We start from the raw sequence: 25,327 nt of genomic DNA, 5'->3' as shown, positions 1-25,327 counted from the left end.
ACAGACTAGTTAACATTTCAGGTGTGACACTTCATCAGAAGTGTGAAAAATTAAAGATGACCAACATTTAAAAGGAGAACAGAACAAAGGGAAAATGGAGAAAAAAAACACCCACATACGTGAGAGGAATTAAACGTGAAATGACCTATAAAGTGCTTCAAAGGAAAACAGTAGATCGTTAAATGGCTGAAGTAATATTAATATGAGACAATAATAATATTGTATTTCATTTTATGCTGGTGTTCAGTAGAATAAAGGACAAACAAATTATTATCTTTTCTAAATTTAGCATATCCTGATCTTATATCAGCAATGTTATATGTCAAATCATTTTGAAACACCATGTTTCTCAATTAAATTTGAGCAAAATGTCAGAACTTAGATTTTTAATTACACGTTTTCAAACACATCATTGACTTTATAAAAGGGAGTATACTGGTAAATAACAAGCAATCTAGTTCATTGCAGTTTTTTTGTGCTCCTGATTTTATACAGTTTTTTAAATATATTAATAGATTGGTTTGAATAATTAATTATACCAATCTAATTGTCCAACTGAGCCTGGAAGAATGAGGATGAGTTAACTGAACCTACGAGGATGAGAAAATGTCAGTAGGGTGCTTCAGCAATATGGTGTTCTCAACTGTGTTTAACTTACATTGTCAAACTTATTAATTCACTGTTTAAACCAAAAGAAAGGGGAGGGAATAAAGGCTCATTTAATTAGTACTTTATTTTGAAAGGATTATTTTTAATGGTTACACTCACACTCAAGTTATAGCCTGCTTGGCTGACATATTACACCCGTGCCATGGCACTGTGCATGTTGACAACAGTGTGATTTGCCCTAGGTGAACAAATTCCTGTTGTTAGGCCACTTCATACAATTATGAATTGTTAGTGCAGTTGACTTGAGCCATATAACATGCATTTAATTACTTTTGAAGTGTAGCTACAGATAGTAAAATCCCACAAACAGCAATGAAATGAATGACCAGTTAATTTATTTTTGGTAGTTGTGGTTGAGTAAGGAATGTTGGCTTGGATATCGGGAGAACTCCCTGATCTCCTTTGATTAGTGTAATGGGGTCTTTTAATGTTCATCTGAATAAACAAACAGGACCTCTGTTTAATGTCCCATCCAAAGGACAGCATCTCTGACAATGCAGTACTACTTCACTACTCTGCTGAAGTGTTGGTGTGGATTAGAGGCTTGACCCACAGTCTTCTGACCCAGAGAAAAGAATGTTACTAACTGATCCAAGCTGACGATTGCTTAACTGATATTCAACAAATTAACTTGTTGTCTGAGCAGACAGATGTTTGATTATCTTTGGCCAGGAATAATATGTTTCTGATAATTCTACCAGTTTACTGTGGTGCTATGGGGAAGGTGTTTCTACAATGTGTACCCTGAGATCTGCTTGCTGATCTGTAGAACAATATGCAGAAGTCTACAGTCCTTACTAACTTTTTTCCAGGTCTTTGTGCTTATGATAACACCCAAAAACAATACACCTACCTTATAACAATGATAAAAGTTTGAACTTAACATGAGAGTGACTGAATAGCCAATTTAGCAGCTTCTGAACGAAGCATCTCTTGGCCAAAGTAGTTTGTATCTGTTAGATGTACTTAAATGAGGAAAATTGAAACAGAATTGTGTTACTAATCATTATTGATCTTAACTCTAGGTCAAAGAAAAACAGCAAAAGCAACAGTCATAATTCGAGATCATGGAAGTGGAAAGATAACAGTGAATGGGGTGGACTATTTACTGTACTTTTCAGCACTACAGGAAAGGTAATTGTGTCCTACTGGTTTGAAGTGGAATGGTGCAAATATTTTTTTCCGCAAAGCTTTTAAGTCTAAGAAATCTCGCTTCAGAGTTGTGTACCCTTTATAATGGGCAAAGTTTTTTTTAATTCATTCATGGGATGTGGGCGTCGCTAGCGAGCCGGCATTTATTGCCCATCCCTAATTGCCCTTGAGAAGGTGGTGGTAAGCCGCCGCCTTGAACTGCTGCAGTCCGTGTGGTGAAGGTTCGCCCACAGTGCTGTTAGGAAGGGAGTTACAGGATTTTGACCCAGCGATGATGAAGGAACGGCGATATGTTTCCAAGTCGGGATGGTGTGTGACTTGGAGGGGTGTGATTCCCATGTACCTGCTGGTCTTGTCCTTCTAAGTGGTAGAGGTCGCGGGTTTGGAAGGTGCTGTCGAAGAATCCTTGGCGAGTTGCTGCAGTGCATCCTGTGGATGGTACACACTGCAGCCACTGTGCGTCGGTGGTGAAGGGAGTGAATGTTTTGGGTGGATGGGGTGCCAATCAAGCGGGCTCTTTGTCCTGGATGGTGTCGAGCTTCTTGAGTGTTGTTGGAGCTGCACTCATCCAAGCAAGTGGAGAGTATTCCATCACACTCCTGACTTGTGCCTTGTAGATGGTGGAAAGGCTTTGAGGAGTCAGGAGGTGAGTCACTCGCCGCAGAACACCCAGCCTCTGACCTGCTCTTGTAGCCACAGTATTTATATAGCTGGTCCTGTTAAGTTTCTGGTCAATGGTGACCCCCAGGATGTTGATGGTGGGGGATTCGGCGATGGTAATGCCGTTGAATGTCAAGGGGAGGTGGTTAGACTCACTCTTATTGGAGATGGTCATTGCCTGGCACTTGTCTGGTGCGAATGTTACTTGCCACTTATCAGCCCAAGCCTGGATGTTGTCCAGGTCTTGCTGCATGCGGGCTCGGACTGCTTCATTATTTGAGGGGTTGCGAATGGAACTGAACACTGTGCAATCATCAGCGAACATCCGCATTTCTGACCTTATGATGGAGGGAAGGTCATTGATGAAGCAGCAGAAGATGGTTGGGCCTAGGACACTGCCCTGAGGAACTCCTGCAGCAATGCCCTGGGGCTGAGATGATTGGCCTCCAACAACCACTGCCATCTTCCTGTGTGCTACGTATGACTCCAGCCATTGGAGAGTTTTCCCCCTGATTCCCATTGACTTCAATTTTACTCGGGCTCCTTGGTGCCACACTCGGTCAAATGCTGCCTTGATGTCAAGGGCAGTCACTCTCACGTCACCTCTGGAATTCAGCTCTTTTGTCCATGTTTGGACCAAGGCTGTAATGAGGTCTGGAGCCGAGTGGTCCTGGCGGAACCCAAACTGAGCATCGGTGAGCAGGTCATTGGTGAGTAAGTGCCGCTTGATAGCACTGTCGACGACACCTTCAATCACTTTGCTGTTGATTGAGAGTAGACCGATGGGGCGTTAATTGGCCGGATTGGATTTGTCCTGCTTTTTGTGAGGAATCTTACAACACCAGGTTATAGTCCAACAGTTGTAGTCCAACTAACCTGGTGTTGTAAGATTCCTTACATTTGTCCACCCCAGTCCATCACCGGCATCTCCACATCATGGCTGCTTTTTGTGGACAGGACATACCTGGGCAATTTTCCACATTGTCGGGTAGATGCCAGTGTTGTAGCTGTACTGGAACAGCTTGGCTAGTGGCGCAGCTAGTTCTGGAGCACAAGTCTTCAGCACTACAGCCGGGCTGCTGTCGGGGCCCATAGCCTTTGCTGTATCCAGTGCACTCAGCTGTTTCTTGATATCACGTGGAGTGAATTGAATTGGCTGAAGACTGGCTTCTGTGATGGTGGGGATATCGGGAGGAGCCCGAGATGGATCATCCACTCGGCACTTCTGGCTGAAGATGGTTGTAAACGCTTCAGCCTTGTCTTTTGCACTCACATGCTGGACCCCGCCATCATTGAGGATGGCGATGTTTGCAGAGCCTCCTCCTCCCGTTAGTTGTTTAATTGTCCACCACCATTCACGACTGGATGTGGCAGGACTGCAGGGCTTTGATCTGATCCGTTGGTTGTGGAATCGCTTAGCTCTGTCTGTAGCATGTTGCTTCCGCTGTTTAACATGCATGTAGTTCTGAGTTGTAGCTTCACCAGGTTGGCACCTCATTTTTAGGTATGCCTGGTGCTGCTCCTGGCATGCTCTTCTACACTCCTCATTGAACCAGGGTTGATCCCCTGGCTTGTTGGTCATGGTAGAGTGAGGAATATGCCGGGCCATGAGGTTACAGATTGTGCTGGAATACAATTCTGCTGCTGCTGATGTCCCACAGCGCCTCATGGATGTCCTGTTTTGAGCTGCTAGATCTGCTCTGAATCTATCCCATTTAGCACGGTGGTAGTGCCACACAACACGTTGGATAGTGTCCTCAGTGCGAAGATGGGACTTCATCTCCACGAGGACTGTGCGGTGGTCACTCCTACCAATACTGTCATGGACAGATGCATTTGCGACAGGTAGATTGGTGAGGACGAGGTCAAGTAAGTTTTTCCCTCGTGTTGGTTCGCCCACCACCTGCCGCAGGCCCAGTTTGGCAGCTATGTCCTTCAGGACTCAGCCAGCTCGGTCAGTAGTGGTGCTACCGAGCCACTCTTGGCGATGGACATTGAAGTCCCCCACCCAGAGTACATTCTGTGCCCTTGCTACCCTCAGTGCTTCCTCCAATTGGTGTTCAACATGGAGGAGGACTGATTCATCAGCTGAGGGAGGGCGGTAGGTGGTAATCAGCATGAGGTTTCCTTGCCCATGTTTGACCTGATGCCTTGAGATTTTATGGGGTCCGGAGTCAATGTTGAGGAAAAGGGATTTGAAAATTGGAAAGCATATGTTTTTGTTTTGTTTTCAATGTGATCCTTTGTTTTGGCTACTATGATTCCTTTTCTGTGAAAAATGTAATAGGTTTACTACAAGTACACAATAGCATAGCAAAATAATTCCAGACTACTGCAGATTGGATTTGTGTTATCTATCACCACAGTTGCCACAATAGCATTTGCCTGGTATCTAAACATTTTGTGTTGAGGGAAATTAGTCATTAAATATTGCTTGGTGTTATATCTTGGACCTTCTAACATTTTGGTCTGTAGAAGTGATTTTAGTGTATGCTTGTGCCAAATACATTGTAAGTGCATTTAGTGCTGAAAACAGCTTCAGGCTTCAACGGGCGATTATGGGTCAGGGGAGTGATTCTCTGCCAACTTTCCGTTAGTGCTGCCAGACTGTTGATAATCTTTCCCCTCACCCGTCCCTCGTACTGCCACTTCCAAGGCTCTCTTTCTCTTTCCCCATTCCCCCACCCAGAGTTACACCCTGGGAAATCTACTCCAGAGCTGTAGAATCCTGGGACCACTCACTTAGTGCTATGAAGCACAAGGACTTCTCCCTCAATGATGTCAACCACTAGGACATTACCGTTTGCTGTTAAACCGCGGGACCCAACAGTGCTACCAAAGCACATTCCAATTCTCTAACCAAAGAAAAATTAAACTCTCAATGACATAAAGCACTATTGGATCCAGCTCTCCTCTGCCAAAACTGCTCACTATTCCAGGATCATCCTGGAATGCAAAGATAACCCCCAGCTTCTCTTCTCCACTACAAACCGTCTTCTTAATCCCATCTTCCTGCCTCCTCCACCCTCAACTCCAACAACAAATGCGAGGAGCTCATGGACTTGTTTTCACTAAGATTGAGACCATCCGCTTAGCAGCCTCTGCCACTTCCCTCCCTTCCCCTAGCCTACCAAGCCAAACTTCCCCTATGGTTCCCCTGCCCTAGCCCTGAACTTGCATCAAAAATTTCCTCCAACGAAATATTGGGAAGACCGACGCCATTGTCTTCGGTGGCCACCACAAACTTTGTTCCCTGGCCACTGTCAGAGATTGAACCAGACCATTCGCAATCTTGGTGACCTATTTGACCCTCAGATGAGCTTCTGACCCCATATCCACTTCATCACAAAGACCGCCTACTTCCACCTCCGTAACATCACCTGTCTCCGCCCCTGTCTCAACCGATCTGCTGCTGATGAAACCCTCATCTAGACTTGACTATTCCAATGCTCTCCTGACCGGCCTCCCATCTTCCACCCTCAATATACTTGAGCTCATCCAAAACTCTGCTGCACGTATCCTAACTTGCAGCAAGTCTTGTTCACCCGTCGCCCCTGTGCTCGCTGACCTACATTGACTCCCTCCCGGTCCACCAACACCTTGGTTTTAAAATTCTCATCCTCATGTTGAAATCCCTCCGTAGCCTCACACTTTCCTATCTGAACTCGGTAGTGTCAGCGCTGTGTGTTCAAGCGCTGTACGTTCTCTGAAATCAGTAGTGTTAGCATTGTGCATTCTCTGAACTCAGTAGTATTAGCGTTGTGCATCCTTTGAACTTGTTAGTGTCAGCGCTGTGCGATCTCTGAACTCGTTAGTGTCAGCGTTGTGTGTTCTCTGAATTTGGTTGTGTTAGCACCGTATTCTCTGAACTCAGTTATGCCGGCTCAGCGCGTTCACTGAACTCGGGAACGTCAGCTCAGCGCATTCTCTGAACTCGGGAGCGTTGGCTTAGTGCGTTCTCTGAACTCGGGAACGTCGGCACTGTGCGTTCTCTGAACTCGGGAGCGTCAGTGTTGTGCGTTCTCTAAATTCGGTAGTGTTAACACGGTCTGTTGTCTGAAATCAGTAGTGCTATCGCTGTACCTTGTCTGAACTCTATAGCCTGCCTGACAATGACTGAATAAAATTACACATTCCAGAGAACTTGGTTGAGTAGTCTCCTCCCACATCCTGTCAGTGGCATTACAAGAATGTCCCACTGCCATTACCAGCGCCACTAGATGGAGCCACTACGGCCAATAACAGTGGCCCTAACCACAGCCAAATATTTGTGCACTGCAACTCTAACAATGTGGCATAAGGCTACCTCCCTTCTAAATCCAGTGAGCAACACCACTATTTTGAGCTTGTGGAACTGCATGAACATGCCATAATTTTTGGCCATTGAGACAGGCAATTCAGAGTGTGCCAGTTCTTGCTAGCTGCTGATCCTCCCTCTGTCCAGTAATGGAAGCCGTTATTAGTATTCTGAAAGTAACTAACAGCCAACATAAACTTTGGAAGAACTTTATTTGAGGTAACAGCAGAATGATGTAACTAACTATTTAAGGGCTTTTAATTGAACTAAAGCATGCTACCAGCTCAGATTTATTTATGTAACTATAATGTGAAAGAAACTAGCTTATATCTTCATCTACTTCAAGTAGGTGAGGAAAACACTTGTATGTACTTTAATTTTTTAAAATTATTATCCATGAGCATTACATTCAATTTTTTACACATGCAGTGTCACATAAAATTACTGGTTCAAATTTTGCAGGAACCAATCAAATAACACTGAACTGTTTGAGTGCATATCTCAACTTTCATTCAGTAACCATGTGCACCTCTTCTTGCAATAGTGTAACCTCCAACTCACCATGAGCAATGCCACGGGACATCCATTTATACCATTAATATAATACAACTACAGTGGTGTTGTTTTAACAATTCTTTCCCTATCATTTCCAGAGAACAATTGATGTTCCCCTTCCAGTTCCTGGACCGACTAGGGATGCACGACATGGAATGTACAGTATTTGCAGGTGGGGTGTCTGCACAGGCAGGAGCTATTCGTTTGGCTGCTTCGAGGGCTCTGCTTAGCTTTATCACAGAGAAAGAAGTGGAATCCATGAGACAAGGTAACAAGAATATCAGTTTGAATTCCAAAATAATTTACATCTGGTACTTGCTAGTTGCAAATATTACTAGACGGATAGCAGCCTAACCTTTCCTTTCCATTAAGACCAAGGTAAACTTTGCTGGTAATTCACTGAGGAATTCTTTTCTTCCCTGTGTTCTTGTGCTAATTTTAGAATAGATATACACATATGTATTTGGTTCAGTAAAGTGAAAGTTTATGGGGAAAAGACATAAATAAAGGTAAGTCAAATATAAAATTCAATTGTTCCAATTTTATAGTCCAATTTTTTTTATTGCTTTTGTTGAAGTTAAATAAAATTGGTAGCAACTAAAGTTTGGAAATTGGTTACAATAATATGGGAACTGATGGTGAATGGGTTTAAGCAGAAGTTACTGTAGAGCTGCTCACTTTAGTTACATCATAGACCCTGAAGAAGCTGCATCCTTAGAAGATCCATTTTTTTAAATGTAAAGAAACTGATATCAACATGATTTTGATCCCCTGGCGATAGTGGACTATGTTTACACCAATGTGACTTGTGCACCTTTAAACAAAGAGATGAATGTTTATTTTATGTGTTATGAGATTTATATCCAGGCATGGGTATTAATCAATTTATAATTGTGTGCAGTTCATGTAGAGAATTGCTGCAACATTGAAGAATTTCAAATTTACAACTGTGATTTTTTAACAAGTGCAGTTATGATTATACAGTACTGATTAAACCAATGTGCATTAGATTTTTTTACCCATGTACACCTTTTCATAAGTATAAGCAAAAAATTAGGATCAATACCTCTTTTTTTTAGCTGAGAAGTTAACCTTTTGCATTCACTTTCTTTTCAACTTCTTTTTGCAGCTGGCTTGCTGACTCCTGATCCTCGTGTGAGAGAGCGGAAGAAGCCTGGTCAGGAGGGAGCGCGCAGGAAGTTCACATGGAAGAAACGTTAATCAGTGGCTTTTCCTGTGAAGCAACCCTGAGGTGGTTTGAAATCAGAAGCAGAACTTCAACAAGACCTGTAGTGTGGACACCTGCTCAAACATATTTGAGGACTCGCAAGATCATTATTGTCTCAGATCTCAATTTCCTGCATATGTGAACAAGTCTACCTATGGTTTTATTTATATACAATGATTCTAGGAATGAGTCCCTTCATCATTTTAATTAAAAAAAGTAATTCTTTATTAATAGGCTGTAAAAGTGGCATTTTTGTGTGAACTGAGAACACTCAAAATTAATTAACAAGTTCTTTCCACAGTACCTTAAGTGGTTGGTTTTGTATATTTATGATATTGTTTGTCAGTACACTTCCCTGGGTAGAAACTGCCCAGTTTCTATAATGAGCAGCTGATCCACAATGCCAGTTTTACACCCAGGTGGCAAATTGAAAATCTACCCCATTGTAACTATTTGATGAGCCATGTGAACACTTCTCAAACTTTTCCTCTTTCTTTTCCCTCCCTCCCCCATAGAAAGATTAAGTAAAATCACAGGAATACCTAACTACTTAAAAGTTTTCATCCAGAACCTGTATCTCATTTTCTTCTTGAATCCAATAAAGTTTTACCCAAGAGGCCTGGTTCTTTTTAATTCCATTATTTGCATCATTGCTTTTACAATCGTTTGATTTGCTTGAAAGGAGAATTTGTTTTGGTATCATGTCTTGTTTCTGTTTATCTAGAATTGTTTTTGTTTGTTGTACTGCAACATTGTATAAATCAAAACTTTTAATACAAACTGTTAGACTTTGCTGTTAACATTTGTATCCACTGCAGGGAAGCTATTCATATCAAGTGACTAAAATGGGGCTGAATGATTTTCTGGTGTTTAAAAGGTGGTGGCTTTTTAGACAACAAAGCTTAAGAACCACAATCTGTTTTGAACATATCAGCCCACATTAACTTCTGCCTACAAATGACACAGCTTGCAGAGTGTTGTTAAATGTCGGCTCTGCTTTTTACAGATTTTGGTAGTGTTCTTGAGAAAGGTCCAAGGAGAAGGGGTTCCCAGGTCAGCCAACATTAAGGCTTTCAAATATGATCTTCATCTTTTTCTAGTAAATATGGAGATATCTTGAATGAAATTTTTCCAGATCATCCCATATCTAGAAACAACCCTGTAAGGATAAGTATTCATGCTAGAAGAAATTTCTAAACAATCAGAAACAACATAGTTAAAGAAATCCTCATGGACCTAGGTGTCAGCTTTGGCTCAATGATGGCACTCTTCCCTCTGAAAGAGAAGGTCGTGGGTTCAAGCCGCACTCCTGAGACTTGAGCGCATAATTTAGGCTGACACTTCAGTGCAGCACTAAGGGAGTAAAAGATCCCATGACAATATTTGAAGAGAAGCCTCCGAAAGCTTGTGAATTTTAAAATAAAATTGCTGGACTATAACTTGGTGTTGTAAAATTGTTTACAATTGTCAACCCCAGTCCATCACCGGCATCTCCACATCAATCTTTGAAGAAGAGCAGAGGATTTCTCCTGGTATCCTGGGCAATAATCCCTCAACCAGCACCACTAACATAGATTATCTGGTCATTTATCTCATTGCTGTTTGTGTGGTTGCTGCATTCACCTACGTTACAACTGTGACTACATTTCAAAAGTACTTCATTGGCTATGAAGCATTATGGGACATCCTGAAAGGTGCAGTATAAATGCATATTAGTTCGTGCTTTCTTTATTCTACATTTATAGCTCAACCTTATGGCATTCTGCTTGCCCAAACATTTTCTCTTGCATCAAGTGGTGGAATGGCTCTGTCCCTCAGCACGACTGCGGATGATCAGTAACAGTTTCCTGATGGATATTAGCCTTCTTTCCTAACATTTATTACACTGCAGACATTTTTGAGTGAAAATTCATTTAGTCAACAGGTGTTCACAGATTTTTGTTTTTACTGCATTCCACATGGCCTATCACAGAACTATTGGAAATCCAGCAATTCTAGCTGCAAAGTCTGCTGCTCAAAGGATTTACAATAATAGGTGATGGCAATTTCTGTAAGGTGTCAACTCCACAGAAGATGAAGCTACCAGAATTATTTTTTTTTCTAGGCTATCCATGTATTTGTCAGATTGGAGCTTAAACACATTAGGATGTATATCATTTATCAACCTTGCCTTCTTTCAAACAGAGGACACCATTCCCAACCAACCTATAAACAAGATGATGATCAAGTGCCTTCCCTTTCAGAGAGGACATCACTGGCATTGTATCCCATGATGCAAAATTTGATGGATCTACTGGAGCTTTGCTTGATTTACTTTTCAGGCAGAGAAAAACTTTGTGGATTCTTTCCTCAGGAGATAAATGAGTTGATGGGACTCCACAATAGAACAAATTGTATGTGATCTCAGGAAAGTAAAGTTTTGATGAGCTAAATGTCATTTTTTGTTCTTAGGATGTGGGTGATGCTGGCCAGGCTGCATTGATTGTCCATCTCAAGTAGCCCAGAGAGGGTGGTAGTAGTGGACCACCTTCTTGCATCACTGATGATGCTCCCATGATAGTGTTAGGCAGGGAATTCCGGATTTTGATCCAGAGATGAAGGAATGTCTAAATCAGGGTGGCGTGTGACCTGGGGTTGGTGATGTTCTCACAATCTTGCTGTTCTCATCCTTGGTAGTACAGGTTGTAGGGCTAGGAGATGTTGTCAAAGTAAGTTTGGTGTGTTGCTGCAGCGCATCATGTAGATAGTACATACTGCAGCCTTAGTGGCCTGGTGGTGGAGGGGTGCATACTGAATCTAGTGGCAGGGAGGCTGATCAAGTGAACCCCTTTGTCCTGGATGATGTGCTTCTTGAGTGCTGTGGCTGCAACCATCCAGGTGAGTGGTGAATTTTCCACCCTACTCCTGACTTGAGGCTTGTAACAGATGGAGAGGCTTTGTGGATTCAGGAAGTGAGACACTTCACAGAATACCCAGCCTCTGCTCTTGTGGCCATGTTAATAATGTGGCTGGTTCAGTTAAGCTTCTGACACGCAGAATGTTGATGGTAGGGGTCTCTTGATGGTGGTGCTGTTAAAGGTCAAAGGGAGTGTGGGGGTCAAAACCCCTTTAACAAAAGACATTTGAAGGAAAGGGTTAACTGTACTCCTTTTAAACAAAGACATTTGAAAACCTGCAAACACAGTAATATGGTAAACTGTTCTCCAAATCCTGTTTTTCCCTCACTGACGCTGATGGCATTGGAGAAGTATGAGTTTCGGGATCGAAGACATTGTACTGCGAATAGATATCTAGATTATTAAATATATAAGCTAGATGGATAATGAGCTTAAAGCGTTGTCAGGTTTTCAAAACACTTAGGCTTTTGGAAGCACAAGCTTTTCAACACAACAGGGGGTAATGTAAGAAAAGGCGACAAGGACATACATCAAAGGCTTCGGATCAGGAAGGCAATGATAGGTGTGAAAAAACAGGGGCCTCTCATTCCTATCTGGCAATCTGTTCAAAAGAACTGGAATTTGTAAAACATCAAACAGTGTTGCACCCAGCATATGGTCAAATGGTATAAGGAATGGATTTGACGCCATTGAAGCAATAAAAATTGGAGACACAAGGACCATTAAGAATGTCTGGGTATAGAAATATGAGGAGCCTTTTGGAACCCATCGTTTGACCACGGTCTTTTCTACATCAAAAGGGTCTCCAGTCACATGATCAAAGCCTAAACTGTCAATCATTGAAGTATGTTACTGATTGAGGCAGTAACATACTGAGGGAGAGATTGGACAAAAAGAATGATCCTCCCCAATCCCACATCCTATTGGTAAAAAGCAATATAAAAAGATGACTTTGAGAGAAGAAGGCTCTCCCTCTCCTCTTCCCTACTCTTCTCTTTTCTCTTCACCACCCGGCAGTCACAAGGAACGCATACTGCAGTTGAACATCATGCAAGAAGAGGACATCGAATTCTGAACACTGATCAACCTTCAGGCCCGATGAGCAAAATCCTTGGTTTAAAGGTATATGTATTAATGATTTGCCTGCTATGTGTATGAATTGTTAAATTATTACATAATAATGTTGCAAATTATTAAGTGTAAAACAAGATTTTATAAAGGAAAGTCATATGTATCATTTGATTTTGCTTCATGCTTGTATGAATGATAACATCAATAAATAATTACTTTTGATTAACAAAACTACCGTGAGTGAGGGTGACTTTCTTTGCTTGACAGGTCCAAGAATCTCACAAAATAAGGAATTCCCTCCTGGAGGTAGTTGGGCCTTTTGTTGGAGATGGTCATTGTCTGAGAGTTATGTGGCATGAATGTTTCCTGCAACTTGTCAGGCAAGCCAGATGTTGTCCATGTCCTGTGGTAGGCTGGGATGGGCTGCTTCATTATCAGGAATTCTGAATGGTCTTTTCTCAATCCATAGCTTGGGAGATGTCTATATTGTGAACCTGTCCTTTTGAGCCTATGGTCACTATTGACATGAAGTTTCTAATGTGATAAGCTATCAATATAGCCCTAATATCAGCCAATTGGATGCCTTGATCATTGAACAAGCCTATCATATTTGGTATAACAGTAGTCCTTTACTGAGGGGAGGAGTATTTAGCGCAATGGAAGGCAAAGTGGCATGAGTTTGAGTTGAAAAGTTTCTTAGAAACAAACATGCTTATGATTCCCCTACTCATGCCATATGGAGGTTAATCAGATTCAAATGAGTACTGCTGGGCTTTAGGAAAAATAATTAACCTTGAGACATCTGAGTCATTGTTCTGTCCTCAATTTTTTTCCTGGTAGTTGGTAAATGTTATCCAGTGAAAGAAAAATGCAGTTGGGCTTACTAATGCAGTGACCAAGAATAGACTAGGTAGTGTCAACAAGATCTTTTGCTCTTGAGTGCATTGTTCCCATAACAAGAGTTTTGTAAAATGATGGCTGCAACTGCCAATTAAGAACATGAGTTTGAGTCTCAATTCAAACTTAATTTATTTTTGAGCTTCTTCCTGAAATAAGATTTGGCAGTCTACTGTGGAATTGTTTGGGGACATGGAGAGGTGTACTATACCCAAGCATTACAGTTGTTTTGGTAATGTAATTGCTGATTTTATAAATGGGGCGGGGGAGGGCTAGGAAGAATAGACCTGTTTTTTGCCCTGGAAGGAATACTCCACTACTGCATTGTATTCTTTTCCAGGGGGTCTAAAAATAAACAGTGTGCCTCCTCCATGAATGGTAAAAGATCAAATGAAGGTAAGCTTGGGCTTTGAACCTGCCACTGTCCAGATATAGCAGATGTATTTTGTTTTTTGTGCCTCCTGTGCTGAGTGATGCAACATGTGAATTGCTTTGACTGTTGAGGTGATCAGTGGAAAAACTAGTTTATTGATTAAAACAATTAACATGTTAATGGGTCTAAAATTACTTATTTTGTAATTTCTTTTTAACCGTGGGCTTCATTGTTCAAACTGAAATATCAATAATGTATTGCAATCATAAATTCAAAAACAATTCAACAAGAAAAAAAGTTCTGTGATATTTAATAAAATTACACAATCAAAGATTCAACTCTAATGGAATTGATTGGTGCTGTTGGTAAAGAAATTATCTTTTCATCATTGGGAACTCATGCATAGACTGACAGAATAAAAGTTTCTTCTCTTGACTAAAAATCTGAGGTGAGTTTGGACAATCAGCAAAATTCTTAACAGATGTGGGTCTGCAACATAAAATGGCAATCTTACAGAAAAATGCTATGAGGATAGCTGCTGTGGGAATTTTTTTAAAAAAAAGAACCTGTATTTATATAGTACCTTTCATATCCTCAGAATATCCCAAAGTACTTCACAGCCAATGTATTACCTTTGAAATGTAGTCACTTGTAACGTAGGCAAATGTGGCAGCCAAAGTGCATACAGCAAGATATAAATGACCAGATCATCCATTTTTAGTAGCTGAGAAATCAATTTTAGCCAGGAGAACTCTCTGCTCTTCAAATAGTGTCATTATTACATCCACCTGTGCAGGCAGATGGGGCCTCAGTTTAACATTTCATCCAAAAGACAGCACATCCGACAGTGCAACAGTCCCTCAGTACTGCACTGAAGTGTCAGCCTAGATTGTGTACTCAAGTCTCAGGAATGAGGCTTAGACCCACAAAACTGACTCCGAGGCAAAAGTGAGCCCAGGCTGACACTTAAAAAGGTATCACATTGGTGTAGTGGGCATAGGGTCATCTTTCATATATACACTGATGATACCCAACTCTACCTCTCCATAATTTCTTTCAACAACTCGATTGCCTCTGTGCTGTCAGATGTTAAGGCTTGAATGAATCACGACATTCCCCAGCTTAACATTGGCAAAACCAAATACATCATCTTTAACTTTCGTCACAAACTCTGCTCCATTTGCCACTGACTCCATCCCTCTCCCTGATCACACTCTCAGTCTGAACCAGATTGCTTATAATCTTGGCATTCTGTTTGACCCTAAGCTGCGTTTTCCATCACCGAGTCTACTTTTGCTTCCACCTCCACAACATTGCCTGCCTTAGATCCTCTGTCATGGAAACCCTTATACTTGCCTTTGTTCTCACCAGACTCAAGTATGTTAATGCTGTCCTTGCTGGCTTCTATTCCTCCATAACTTCAATTTGCCCAAAACTCTGCCTGTCCTGTACTAAGTCACAGTTGCCCAGCACTCCCATCCTTGCAGATTGACACTGGCTTCTGGTCCTCCAATGCATTAAATGCAAAATTGTCTCTAATTCCCTCTGTGGCTTTACCCCACCATTCTCTGCAATCTTCTCCAGCCCTATTCTCCAGAAAACTCTGTTCCTTTGACTCTGGTTCTCTGTCCGTCCCACTCTAACTTCACCCCACCATTGGTGGCAAAACCTTCTGCCGCATAGGAGCTCCCTCACTAAACCTCTCCCTTCGAAAGCCTTCAAGATTTATCTCTTTAGCCAAACTTTAGTAGAGAGTTTTACTGTCTATCTAGTCATTCTGTGCATTCTAGTCACCAGGATTGCTAGACAGTGTCCCAAAAGTAGAAATGTCTTCCTTTCCCAGTATTGACTTCCCTTGAACAACAAAAAATATAAATTATTTTTTTAAAAATAAACTCCAGTAGTTTGGATTGTCTAGATTTGAAAGTCACATTGAAAGTTTCCCACTAGGTGTCACTATACAACCAAATATCCTTTCAATAAAGTACATCAGATGGATGCTAATCTTTAAGCAACAAAAAACTAAAGTATTACAGCAAACTTTTATTTATTTTAATGTTCTAATTGATGAAAATCAAGGACAAGGAATCGTTAATCAGGCCATTGAAGCTTGTCGCACTAATAATCCAATTTGCCCAGGTAAAATGTAGAGTCAAACACATCACCTTTTGAGTAAGTACTTTTTACTAATTTAAGTATATGTGCTCTGGACTTACTGGCCTGACTTGCCTTGAAATAATATTCTGGGTTCACTACATCCATATTTAATACCTTAAGTATAAACTGCCCTTGCTTGTATTCCAACACTTTATTTGTTATTTAAATTGCTTTATATAGATTGTTTTTCTTTCTTATTACTATTTGAATTGCTCTATCCATCTACTTTTCACTATTACAGTTGCTGAAGATTGCCTTTTCTACCAGACTAAACAATACAGTAACATCTGAAAACTCGAATGTATAAAAGCTGAAACATTGATGAGCATACTACTGGTTATAAATAAGAACTCACTCAAATACACTGAATAATGTAACCGAGATTGGAAACTCACTTTGGGCACAAAACTGTTTCCTGCTGCTCTGTGGCACAGTGTGTTGGAACTCCAAACTGGTGCACTACTGTGCCTCTTCTGTAACTTGAATTGCAATTAGAATGTCTTGTTTATACTGGTCCTTTCACACTTTAAATATGGAACAGAATGTCTGCATGTACACCTGTATTATTACAACCGTGAGCATTTTGAATCCATACAATGCTTACCAATGTTGTAGCAGATGCTTTGACCTCATTTTATCGATACTGTTATGGACTTGACTTCAGCTGATCACATTTTGGGAGGGGAACCGCCAACAAATGCTGGCAGACAAGGGAGACTGCTCATTTTTTGTAGAGAGAATAAAACATATTTTGCAAAGCATGAGGTGCTCCTGAGTTTACTTTTCCCAACTTTTATAGCACACAAAAAAACAAGAACACCATGAATGCAAATATTTCAGAAGTCAAAAATAGATTCGTTAATCATGATTTGTCTCATCAGTTGTAAATTATTAATTCCTAAAATTTAATATCAATAGTTATTTCCACACTGCTGTGTTTTGCAGTAAGCTTTATGCATTACAGGCTACTTGACCCACAAAGTGATGTCTTTTAACTATTTGAACTGGTTTACATTTTATTTTATGCCATATTCTGCACATATGCACTCTTAAAATTTTCAAACTGAGTTTCTAATGACATTTCATTAGAATCAAAAATGAGTGTAGGCCGAAGGATTTTTTGTTGCAATTATTTTTACATTTTTATTTTAATTTTCTTAAGTGGTCAGGAGTTTTTTTGCGTGTGAACTTTTGTGCTGAACATGTGAGAAAATAGTGCTGGAAGAATGGAACATTTTCTAATTTGGAATCCAAGTGTCAGATGTAGCATGGTTAGTTATAAATGTCCCTCTGCTGTGCCCCATCAACAGGCCTCAAACTCTACCCCAAAAGAGTGCCTCTAATTCTTCAGTGACATTTTTCCAATCCCTACACCAGCCATTCTGCATCAAAATTGTGTGGAATTACAGATTTTTCATATAATTTTATTTCTGGAACAATACAATATGACTGGAGGTAAATGTATTATGCATATTATTGAAAGATACAATTTGAAGGTACATTTGTAATACTATTTACCTATCATTTTACAAAAGATGCAAGTAACATTGTTTATTCTTCCCTCCTAAAACCTCTTATTCCCAGTTACTTATATTATCAAGTATCTTTGTGTTTTACCTCCCATGGTGATTTGCAGCTTTTTCTTAAGACGCAAGCATTTTATTTAAGTTACATGATTTTAAAAGATACTATTCTCCTCTCAGGGGGACCGGACGGTTTAGAGCATGCTTCGGCCCCTGCACCCCCAATTCCCTTTCCTTATGTATACATAAATACACTTTATTTTAACTCCTATTCCCAGCCAGGCACCACTGATACCTCGGCACCAAGCTGCAAGGCCTTGGCTCATCTACAGGTGCTATCCACACAAAGAAGAAAAAAGAACATGGCACTGAACCATTCCCCATCTCTTCAACATTGCAGGAGGAAGTCCACCATTGAGGTTGATGGTGTCTGCTCCAATAGCTTTTAGATCTGCCACCATCACTGGATAGGATCTACCAGAAATTGTTAGTGGCCAAATGGAGGAGCAAGTTCCAGCGTTCACACATGCGCCGTGAAACATGGAAATCCAGAACTTGCTCCTATTGATTCACTGGTGATATGACAGCTTTGAATTAAAGGTATATCATCCATTGCAATCAGGGAAATCATTGAAAAAGTGCGAACTTGTTTATTTGCCCAGCTGGAAAGTAACTAATATCACCACAAAACAGGCAGTTCAGTGGTTGTGATCATAATTCAGTTAGATTTGGAATAGTTATGGAAAAGAACAAAGATAGAACAGGAGTTAAAGTTTTCAATTGAGGAAAGGCCAATTATACTAAGCTGAGAAGTGATTTAGCAAGGGTGGACTGGAAACAGCTACTTGAAAGTAAATCAGTGTCAAAACAGTGGGAGGCGTTCAAGGAGAAGATAGTGAGGGTTCAGAGCAAATACGTTCCCATAAAGAAAAAGGGTGGCATTCCCAAATTTAGAGCCCCCTGGATGTCAAAGAGCATACAGGGTAAGATAAGGCAAAAAAGGGAAGCTTATGTCAGATACTGAGATCTCAATACTGCAGAAAGTCTAGAGGAGTATAGAAAGTGTGGGGTGAAATTAAAAGGGAAATTAGGAAAGCAAAGCGAGGGCATGAAAGAATATTGGCAAGTAAAATCAAAGAAAACCCAAAGATGTTTTATAAATACATAAAGAACAAGAGGATAACTAAGGAAAGAGTAGAGACTATTAGAGACCAAAAAGGTAACCTATGTGTGGAGGCGGAAGATGTGGGTATGGTTCTTAATGAATACTTTGCGTCTGTCTTCACAAAAGAGGGAGGCGATGCAGACATTGTAGTTAAGGAGGAGAAGTGTAAAATATTGGATGGGATAAACATAGGCTTGAAATATTAAAGGGTTTAGCATCTTTGAAAGGAGATAAATTGCCTGGCCTTGATGAAATGTATCCCAAGCTGTTAAGAGCAGCAAGGGGGGAAATAGCAGAGGTTCTGACCTTCATTTTCCTATGCTCTCTGGTTACAGGCATGGTGCCGGAGGACTGCTAACGTTGTACTGTTGTTTAAAAAGGGAGCAAGGGTTAGACTGAGTAATTACAGGCCAGTCAGCCTAACCTCGGTGTGAGCAAATTATTGGAAACAATTCTGAGGGACAATATTAATCCATCATTTAGAAAGGCACGGATTAATCAAGGACAGACAGCATGGATTTGTTAAGGGAAGGTCGTGTCTGACTAACTTGATTGAATTTTTTGAGGAGGGTAACAAGGAGGGTCGATGAGGGTAGCACGTTTGATGTAGTCTACATGGATTTTACCAAGGCTTTTGTCAAGGTCCCACATGGCAGACCGGTCAAAAAAGTAAAAGACCATGGGGTCCAAGGGATAGTGGCAAGTTGGATCCAAAATTGGCTCAGTGGCAGGAAGCAAAGGATAATGGTCGACATGTGTTTTTATGACTGGAAGGCTGTTTCCAGTGGGGTTCCACAAGGCTCAGTACTAGGTCACTTGCTTTTTGTGGTATATATTAATGATTTGGACTTAAATATAGGAGGCATGATTAAGAAGTTTGCAGATGATACAAAAATTGGCCATGTGGTTGATAGTGAGGAGGAAAGCTGTAGACTGGAGGAAGATATCAATGGACTGGTCAGGTGGGTAGAAAAGTGGCAAATGGAATTCAATCTGGAGAAGTGTGAGGTAATGCATTTGGAGAGGGCAACCGAAGCAAAGGCATACACAATAAATGGAAGGATTCTGAGAGGTGTAGAGGAACAGAGAGACCTTGGAGTACATGTCTACAGATCCCTGAAGGTAGCAGGACAGGTAGATAAGGTGGTTAAGAAGGCATAAAGGATAATTTCCTTTATTAGCCGAGGCACAGAATATAAGAGCAGGGAGGTTATACTAGAACTGTATAAAACACTAGTTAGGCCACAGCTAGAGGACTGCGTACAGTTCTGGAGACCACATTACAGGATAAATGTGATTGCACTAGAGAGGGTACAGAGGAGATTTACAAGGATGTTGCCAGGACTGGAGAATTTTAGCTATGAGGAATGATTGGATAGGCTGGGGTTGTTTTCTTTGGAACAGAGGAGGCTAAGGGGAGATTTAATTGAGGTATATAAAATTATGAGGGGCCTAGATAGAGTGGATAGGAAGGACCTATTTCCCTTAGCAGAGGGGTCAATAACCAGGGAGTATAGATTTAAAGTAATTGGTAGAAGGATTAGAGGGGAGCTGAGGAAAAAAATTTTCACCCAGAGGGTGGTGGGGGTCTGGAACTCACTGCCTGGAAGGGTGGTAGAGGCAGAAACCTTCATTGCATTTAAAAGGCGCTTGGATGTGCACTTGAAGTGCGGTGACCTACAAGGGTACCGACCAAGAGCTGGTAAGTGGGATTAGGCTGGATGGCTCTTTTGCAGCCGGCGCAGACATGATGGGCCGAATGGCCTCCTTGTGTGCCGTAAATATCTATGATTCTATGAGGTACGCTTAAAAATACCAGGTCTAAATTAAGTTTTAGCAACGCAGTAAGTCTTAATGACTGCCAAAAAACTAAAAATTAACTTTTTAAAAGTGGAGCCTCATTACTCCTTATTTTAATAGTTTTTGGTCATTAACATTTTAAGAAAAAATTAAAACTTTTTTTTACTTTTCCCTTCTGTCCCTTTTACTTAATTCAATTATTTCTTACCCTCTCTTTTTTCACTGTCTATAACTGTTTTTGCAATGATTTTAATGTTGTACCTTTCACTTCCTGCTTTTCACGTTGGAAGCCTGTAGAGCGAGTGAATGCAGTGGTCAAAAATGTTGCAATCTGATTGGTTGAGGGGAGAGTGTGATCCTTTTGCTTCTCCCACAGGTCCTAGCTTAGCTTGAAGTGACGCTGGGCTCTTCTCCGCTTCTTATTCGAGGAAGTGCCCGAAGTAAAGACCACGATAAGTTAGTAGGTTAGTATATTTCTATGAAGTGGTGAGCACTGTTGGTTCACCACTCCGAGCAATTTCTGCCCCAAGCACTCTGGAAATATTACAGCCTTTCAGGTGAATGGGAAGAAGAGGAAGAGTTAGAAGATGCTGAAAGCCACACGTTCAATTATAGTGTCAAGCTGTCTCACATTTTGAGAGCTTAAATGTTTGATTCTGAAAATTCCTGCACCCAGGGGAGGAGCCTTCGCTTAATCTCCCAAAACTTACCTTCATTAGATTTAGAGGGGATCATCATGCTCACCTCCCTTAGGACCATTTCTAAAGGAATCTGGGCGGGGGCTTAAACAACCAAAGGTTATGGCCAGAGTAGACAAGACCTACTGGATCCATTATCTATGGTCATTATCTCAACAGTCATTTTACAAACTATCTTACAATATAGGAACATAGGAACAGGAGTAGGCCATTCAGCCCCTCGTGCCTGCTCCGCCATTTGATAAGATCATGGCTGATATGTGATCTAACTCCATATACCTGCCTTTGGCCCATATCCCTTAATACCTTTGGTTGCCAAAAAGCTATCTATCTCAGATTTAAATTTAGCAATTGAGCTAGTATCAATTGCCGTTTGCGGAAGAGAGTTCCAAATTTCTACAGCCCTTTGTGTGTAGAAATGTTTTCTAATCTCGCTCCTGAAAGGTCTGGCTCTAATTTTTAGACTGTGCCCCCTACTCCTTAAATCCCCAACCAGCGGAAATAGTTTCTCTCTATCCACCTTATCTGTTCCCCTTAATATCTTATAAACTTCGATCAGATCACCCCTTAACCTTCGAAACTCTAGAGAATACAACCCCAATTTGTGTAATCTCTCCTCGTAACTTAACCCTTGAAGTCCGGGTATCATTCTAGTCAACCTACGCTGCACTCCTTCCAAGGCCAATATGTCCTTCCGAAGGTGCAGTGCCCAGAACTGCTCACAGTACTCCAGGTATGGTCTAACCAGGGTTTTGTATAGCTGCAGCATAACTTCTGCCCCCTTGTACTCTTGTCCTCTACATATAAAGGCCAACATTCCATTTGCCTTCTTGATTATTTTCTGCACCTGTTCATGACACTTCAATGATCTATGTACCTGAATCCCTAAGTCCCTTTGGACATCCACTGTTTTTAACTTTTTATCATTTAGAAAGTACCCTGTTCTATCCTTTTTTGATCCAAAGTGGATGACCTCACATTTGTCTACATTGAGTTCCATTTGCCACAGTTCTGCCCATTCACCTAATCTATCACCTATATATAGGGAAGATACAACCCAGGAAATAAACCTGATCCATGTGGCTGAACTCAGTGGCTGGGATTAGTACAAATCTGCATTATATCTTTCCAATTCCACTGGGCCAACTTTTCTCACCAGAAGGCTTACTGACTATAGCCTGTGATGAAGACTACCAAGGTTATTCTGGAGCCAGTTCCTTCTACCGATTGAGAACCAATTCCAGACTGCCTTACTGCAGAGAAGATGGGGACTAGCACAAATTGTCCCATTTTCTGTCTTAAGCTCCTATGTAAGAATATCCAACTCCCACTGAGGTACAAAATATAATTGGTCAATACTGTGCTAGATCATGATTGCTTTTTTTCTTTCTTGCCAATTTGTCCCCAGTCCTGGAAGCGTTGGTTTCTTCTAGGGCATGATTTTGTGGGCACCAGTCATTCTCTAGTACCTTATTTAAATGGTCATTAATCATGTGTCATTGCTGCAACCTGATGCAGTCTATATTTTTGTCTGACTCGACATCAAGGCAGCTTTTGATAGTGTATGACACCAAGGAGCCCTAGAAAAACTGAGGTCAATGAGGATCAAAGGAAAAACCCTGCTGTGGCTGGAGTCATATCTGACACTAAGGAAGATGGTCATGGTTGTCGGAGGCCAATCATTGTAGCTCTAGGATATCACTGCTGGAGTTCCTCAGGGATGAGCTCTTCGCCAAATTATCTTCAACTGCTTCATCAATCACTTTCCCTCTTTCATAAGACCAGGAGTGGAGCTGTTCAATGACAATTCCATAGTGTTCAGCTCCATTCACACCTACTCTGATAAAGAAGCCAATCTACAAGGGGACTTGGACAACGTCCAGGCTTGGGCTGATACCAGATGGAAAGGTGCCACCCTGAAAAATACCAGTGCTCTCTCATGTAGGGAATTTCATCAATGGGGAATGGCCAGCTCTGATGACCAACACATTGGTCACTTGCTTGATGCAATGTTGGACCACTGACTGTGAAATGTAGCAAAGGTCCCCTTCACTTGACTGGAAGGATAATAATACATAAAATGTCAGAGTAAGATACCTTCACTTCCACAGAAGAACAGTGCCATTCCTTGGAGATGGCTGCAGATCCGGTTCCAGGATCCTGCATAACTCATGACACACTTCCTTTGGTGTCTTGCTCCTCCTCGTCCTCATCATCTTCATCATCATCAAGGAAGGTCAAGTATAGAGGAATGCCCAGAGATAAAGTCATCTTCTCTAGCACTCCAAGGAGAATTTCCCATTAAAAAAAGCTGAGACCCCTTTAAACTCCTCTCACCCAGGAATCGCAAATTCAGATCTTAATTATAACATTTCAAAGCTTGGAACTGACAGCAACAATAAATCCTCTCCTGCTATGAACGGGCTCTGAATAAGACATTCAAGTCTCACCTTGGTGAAAAGCAACGTTAAGATTGCCATCTTCCAGAATCCTCTGTTGTACATTATTGGTGTTCACAGCTTACTGGAATTATGCTGATGAGGCCCAAATTCGTATGAGCCTCAGGCTTCTGGACTGCACTTCTAGCATCACCTACTCCAGGCCCGAAAATGGGCATAAACCATTCCTAGCCCTCTGTTTCCAGTGTTTGTGGGGTCCAAAACAAGGGGACCTGGGATCTACCTCCCCCCCACTGTAATTTACATGCGGCTGATGGGGAAGGAGAGGCCGACACGGCCCCAGCGAGAGTTGGGGGAAGGAAATACAGGTTGCACGGTGAGGCTGCAATGGGTCTCACCGCCTGCATTTTCCTTCATTCTCTATCATAGAGGAGAGTCCCGGCCAATAACTCCAGTTAAAAAGTTAGCACCAACAAGGGCGCAATGAGGCGAAAGGCCTCCTTCTGTGCAACAATTTCTATGAATCTATGATTCCGAATTTCATGCTGCACACCCCATAGATGAAGCACCAATTTGTTACACCTAATTCTTTTCTAAATTAGGTGACATCTGTATTTCACCATCAAGCATAAAGGTTCAAAAAAGCTCATCATTCTTTTCTAACCCATATGTTTATTGTTACTGTCTTAAAGAAATGGTTTTCTTTGCTGTATCCTTGACATGAAACATATTTCCGTATGAGCACTATTATTATAAAAAATCTTGGATAATAAGCTTTTGCATGCTACATACCCATTATTTGTTGAATGCAATGTACTGGTAATGGAAAATTCTGGCTTTCATTACTCAGATGTTCTATTATTTGCTTCTCTCTTGATCATGGTAGGGTGGAAATGTTCAGCTGCTCATTTTCTCTTGCAGGAGAGCTCAAATTTTGGTTGAACAAACTTGTGCAGTTCTGTAGTTAACTCCGCAACACAATCTATCGCCAGTGTAGCTCATTACCTGTTCTCTTTTGTAAAATCATAGAAAAAAGCTGGTCCAGACCCAATCTGATAAATATACCAATATTGGAATGCAACCTGAAATTGTATCAGATAGCATTACACCTTTGCGAAATGAAGATTTACACTAAAACTCATTTTTTAAAAATTATATTTTAAGTGAAAATAGCTCTTATGTCATTAAGATGTATGCCTTTCTGATCAGTTTCATTCTATAGCTAGTGCATTTAACAGGAATTGGCATGGGACCATGGCCGGGAAATTTTTTGGAGGTGCTCCCGTTCCACCGGCGTTATTTTGCCATAAACACGGTTTCTGCTGCACTTCCCATGAAGTAATACCGGCAGAGTGGGAGAAGCTCCGAGAAACTTCCTGACCCGCATTTGTAGAAATGTGGACCTGCCTCGGCACAACACACTCTTAGTTTAAGGTGTGTTGTACAGTCAGGAACTACTCATTGAGGATCATTTTCACTTTCGGCGTGTTCGGTAAACAGATCATTGCGATGATTCCCAATGCTCCGGCAAGGTCACAGTTTGGATAATTCTTACTGAGATGTTAGACATTAACATTGTCTTCAACCCCGTTTTACACCTCACACAATTTTCCTTTCAACTGACACCAAAAGAACTGAGAATCAGGCGGGGCATATAACAAGCGGCCAATCCACAACCGGCACCGATCCAGAACCCCCAGTTTACTACTCATGTCGAAAGTGAAAATCGGCCCCGTTATATGAATGTGGTATGACCGATTTCACCCCTTTCTCTTCCTAGCCTTAG

At 41.3% G+C, this 25,327-nt stretch overlaps 1 protein-coding gene across 1 annotated transcript in view; it reads left to right on the top strand.

Moving 5' to 3' along the window:
- Positions 1–9,178, top strand: part of mrps9 (mitochondrial ribosomal protein S9) — a 99,353-nt gene extending 90,175 nt beyond the window's left edge. The window contains exons 9-11 of the mRNA XM_067986202.1: positions 1,695–1,803; positions 7,432–7,601; positions 8,463–9,178. Of these exons, the coding sequence (XP_067842303.1) occupies positions 1,695–1,803; positions 7,432–7,601; positions 8,463–8,554 (371 nt within the window). The 3' untranslated portion in view covers positions 8,555–9,178. The remainder of the gene's footprint in view (positions 1–1,694; positions 1,804–7,431; positions 7,602–8,462) is intronic.
- Positions 9,179–25,327: the final 16,149 nt, after the last annotated feature.

Source organism: Heptranchias perlo, chromosome 6 (genome assembly GCF_035084215.1).
Source record: "Heptranchias perlo isolate sHepPer1 chromosome 6, sHepPer1.hap1, whole genome shotgun sequence".
Taxonomy (NCBI): domain Eukaryota; kingdom Metazoa; phylum Chordata; class Chondrichthyes; order Hexanchiformes; family Hexanchidae; genus Heptranchias; species Heptranchias perlo.
Note: the sequence above shows the minus strand (reverse complement) of the source record. Positions and strands in the feature narration are given on the sequence as shown.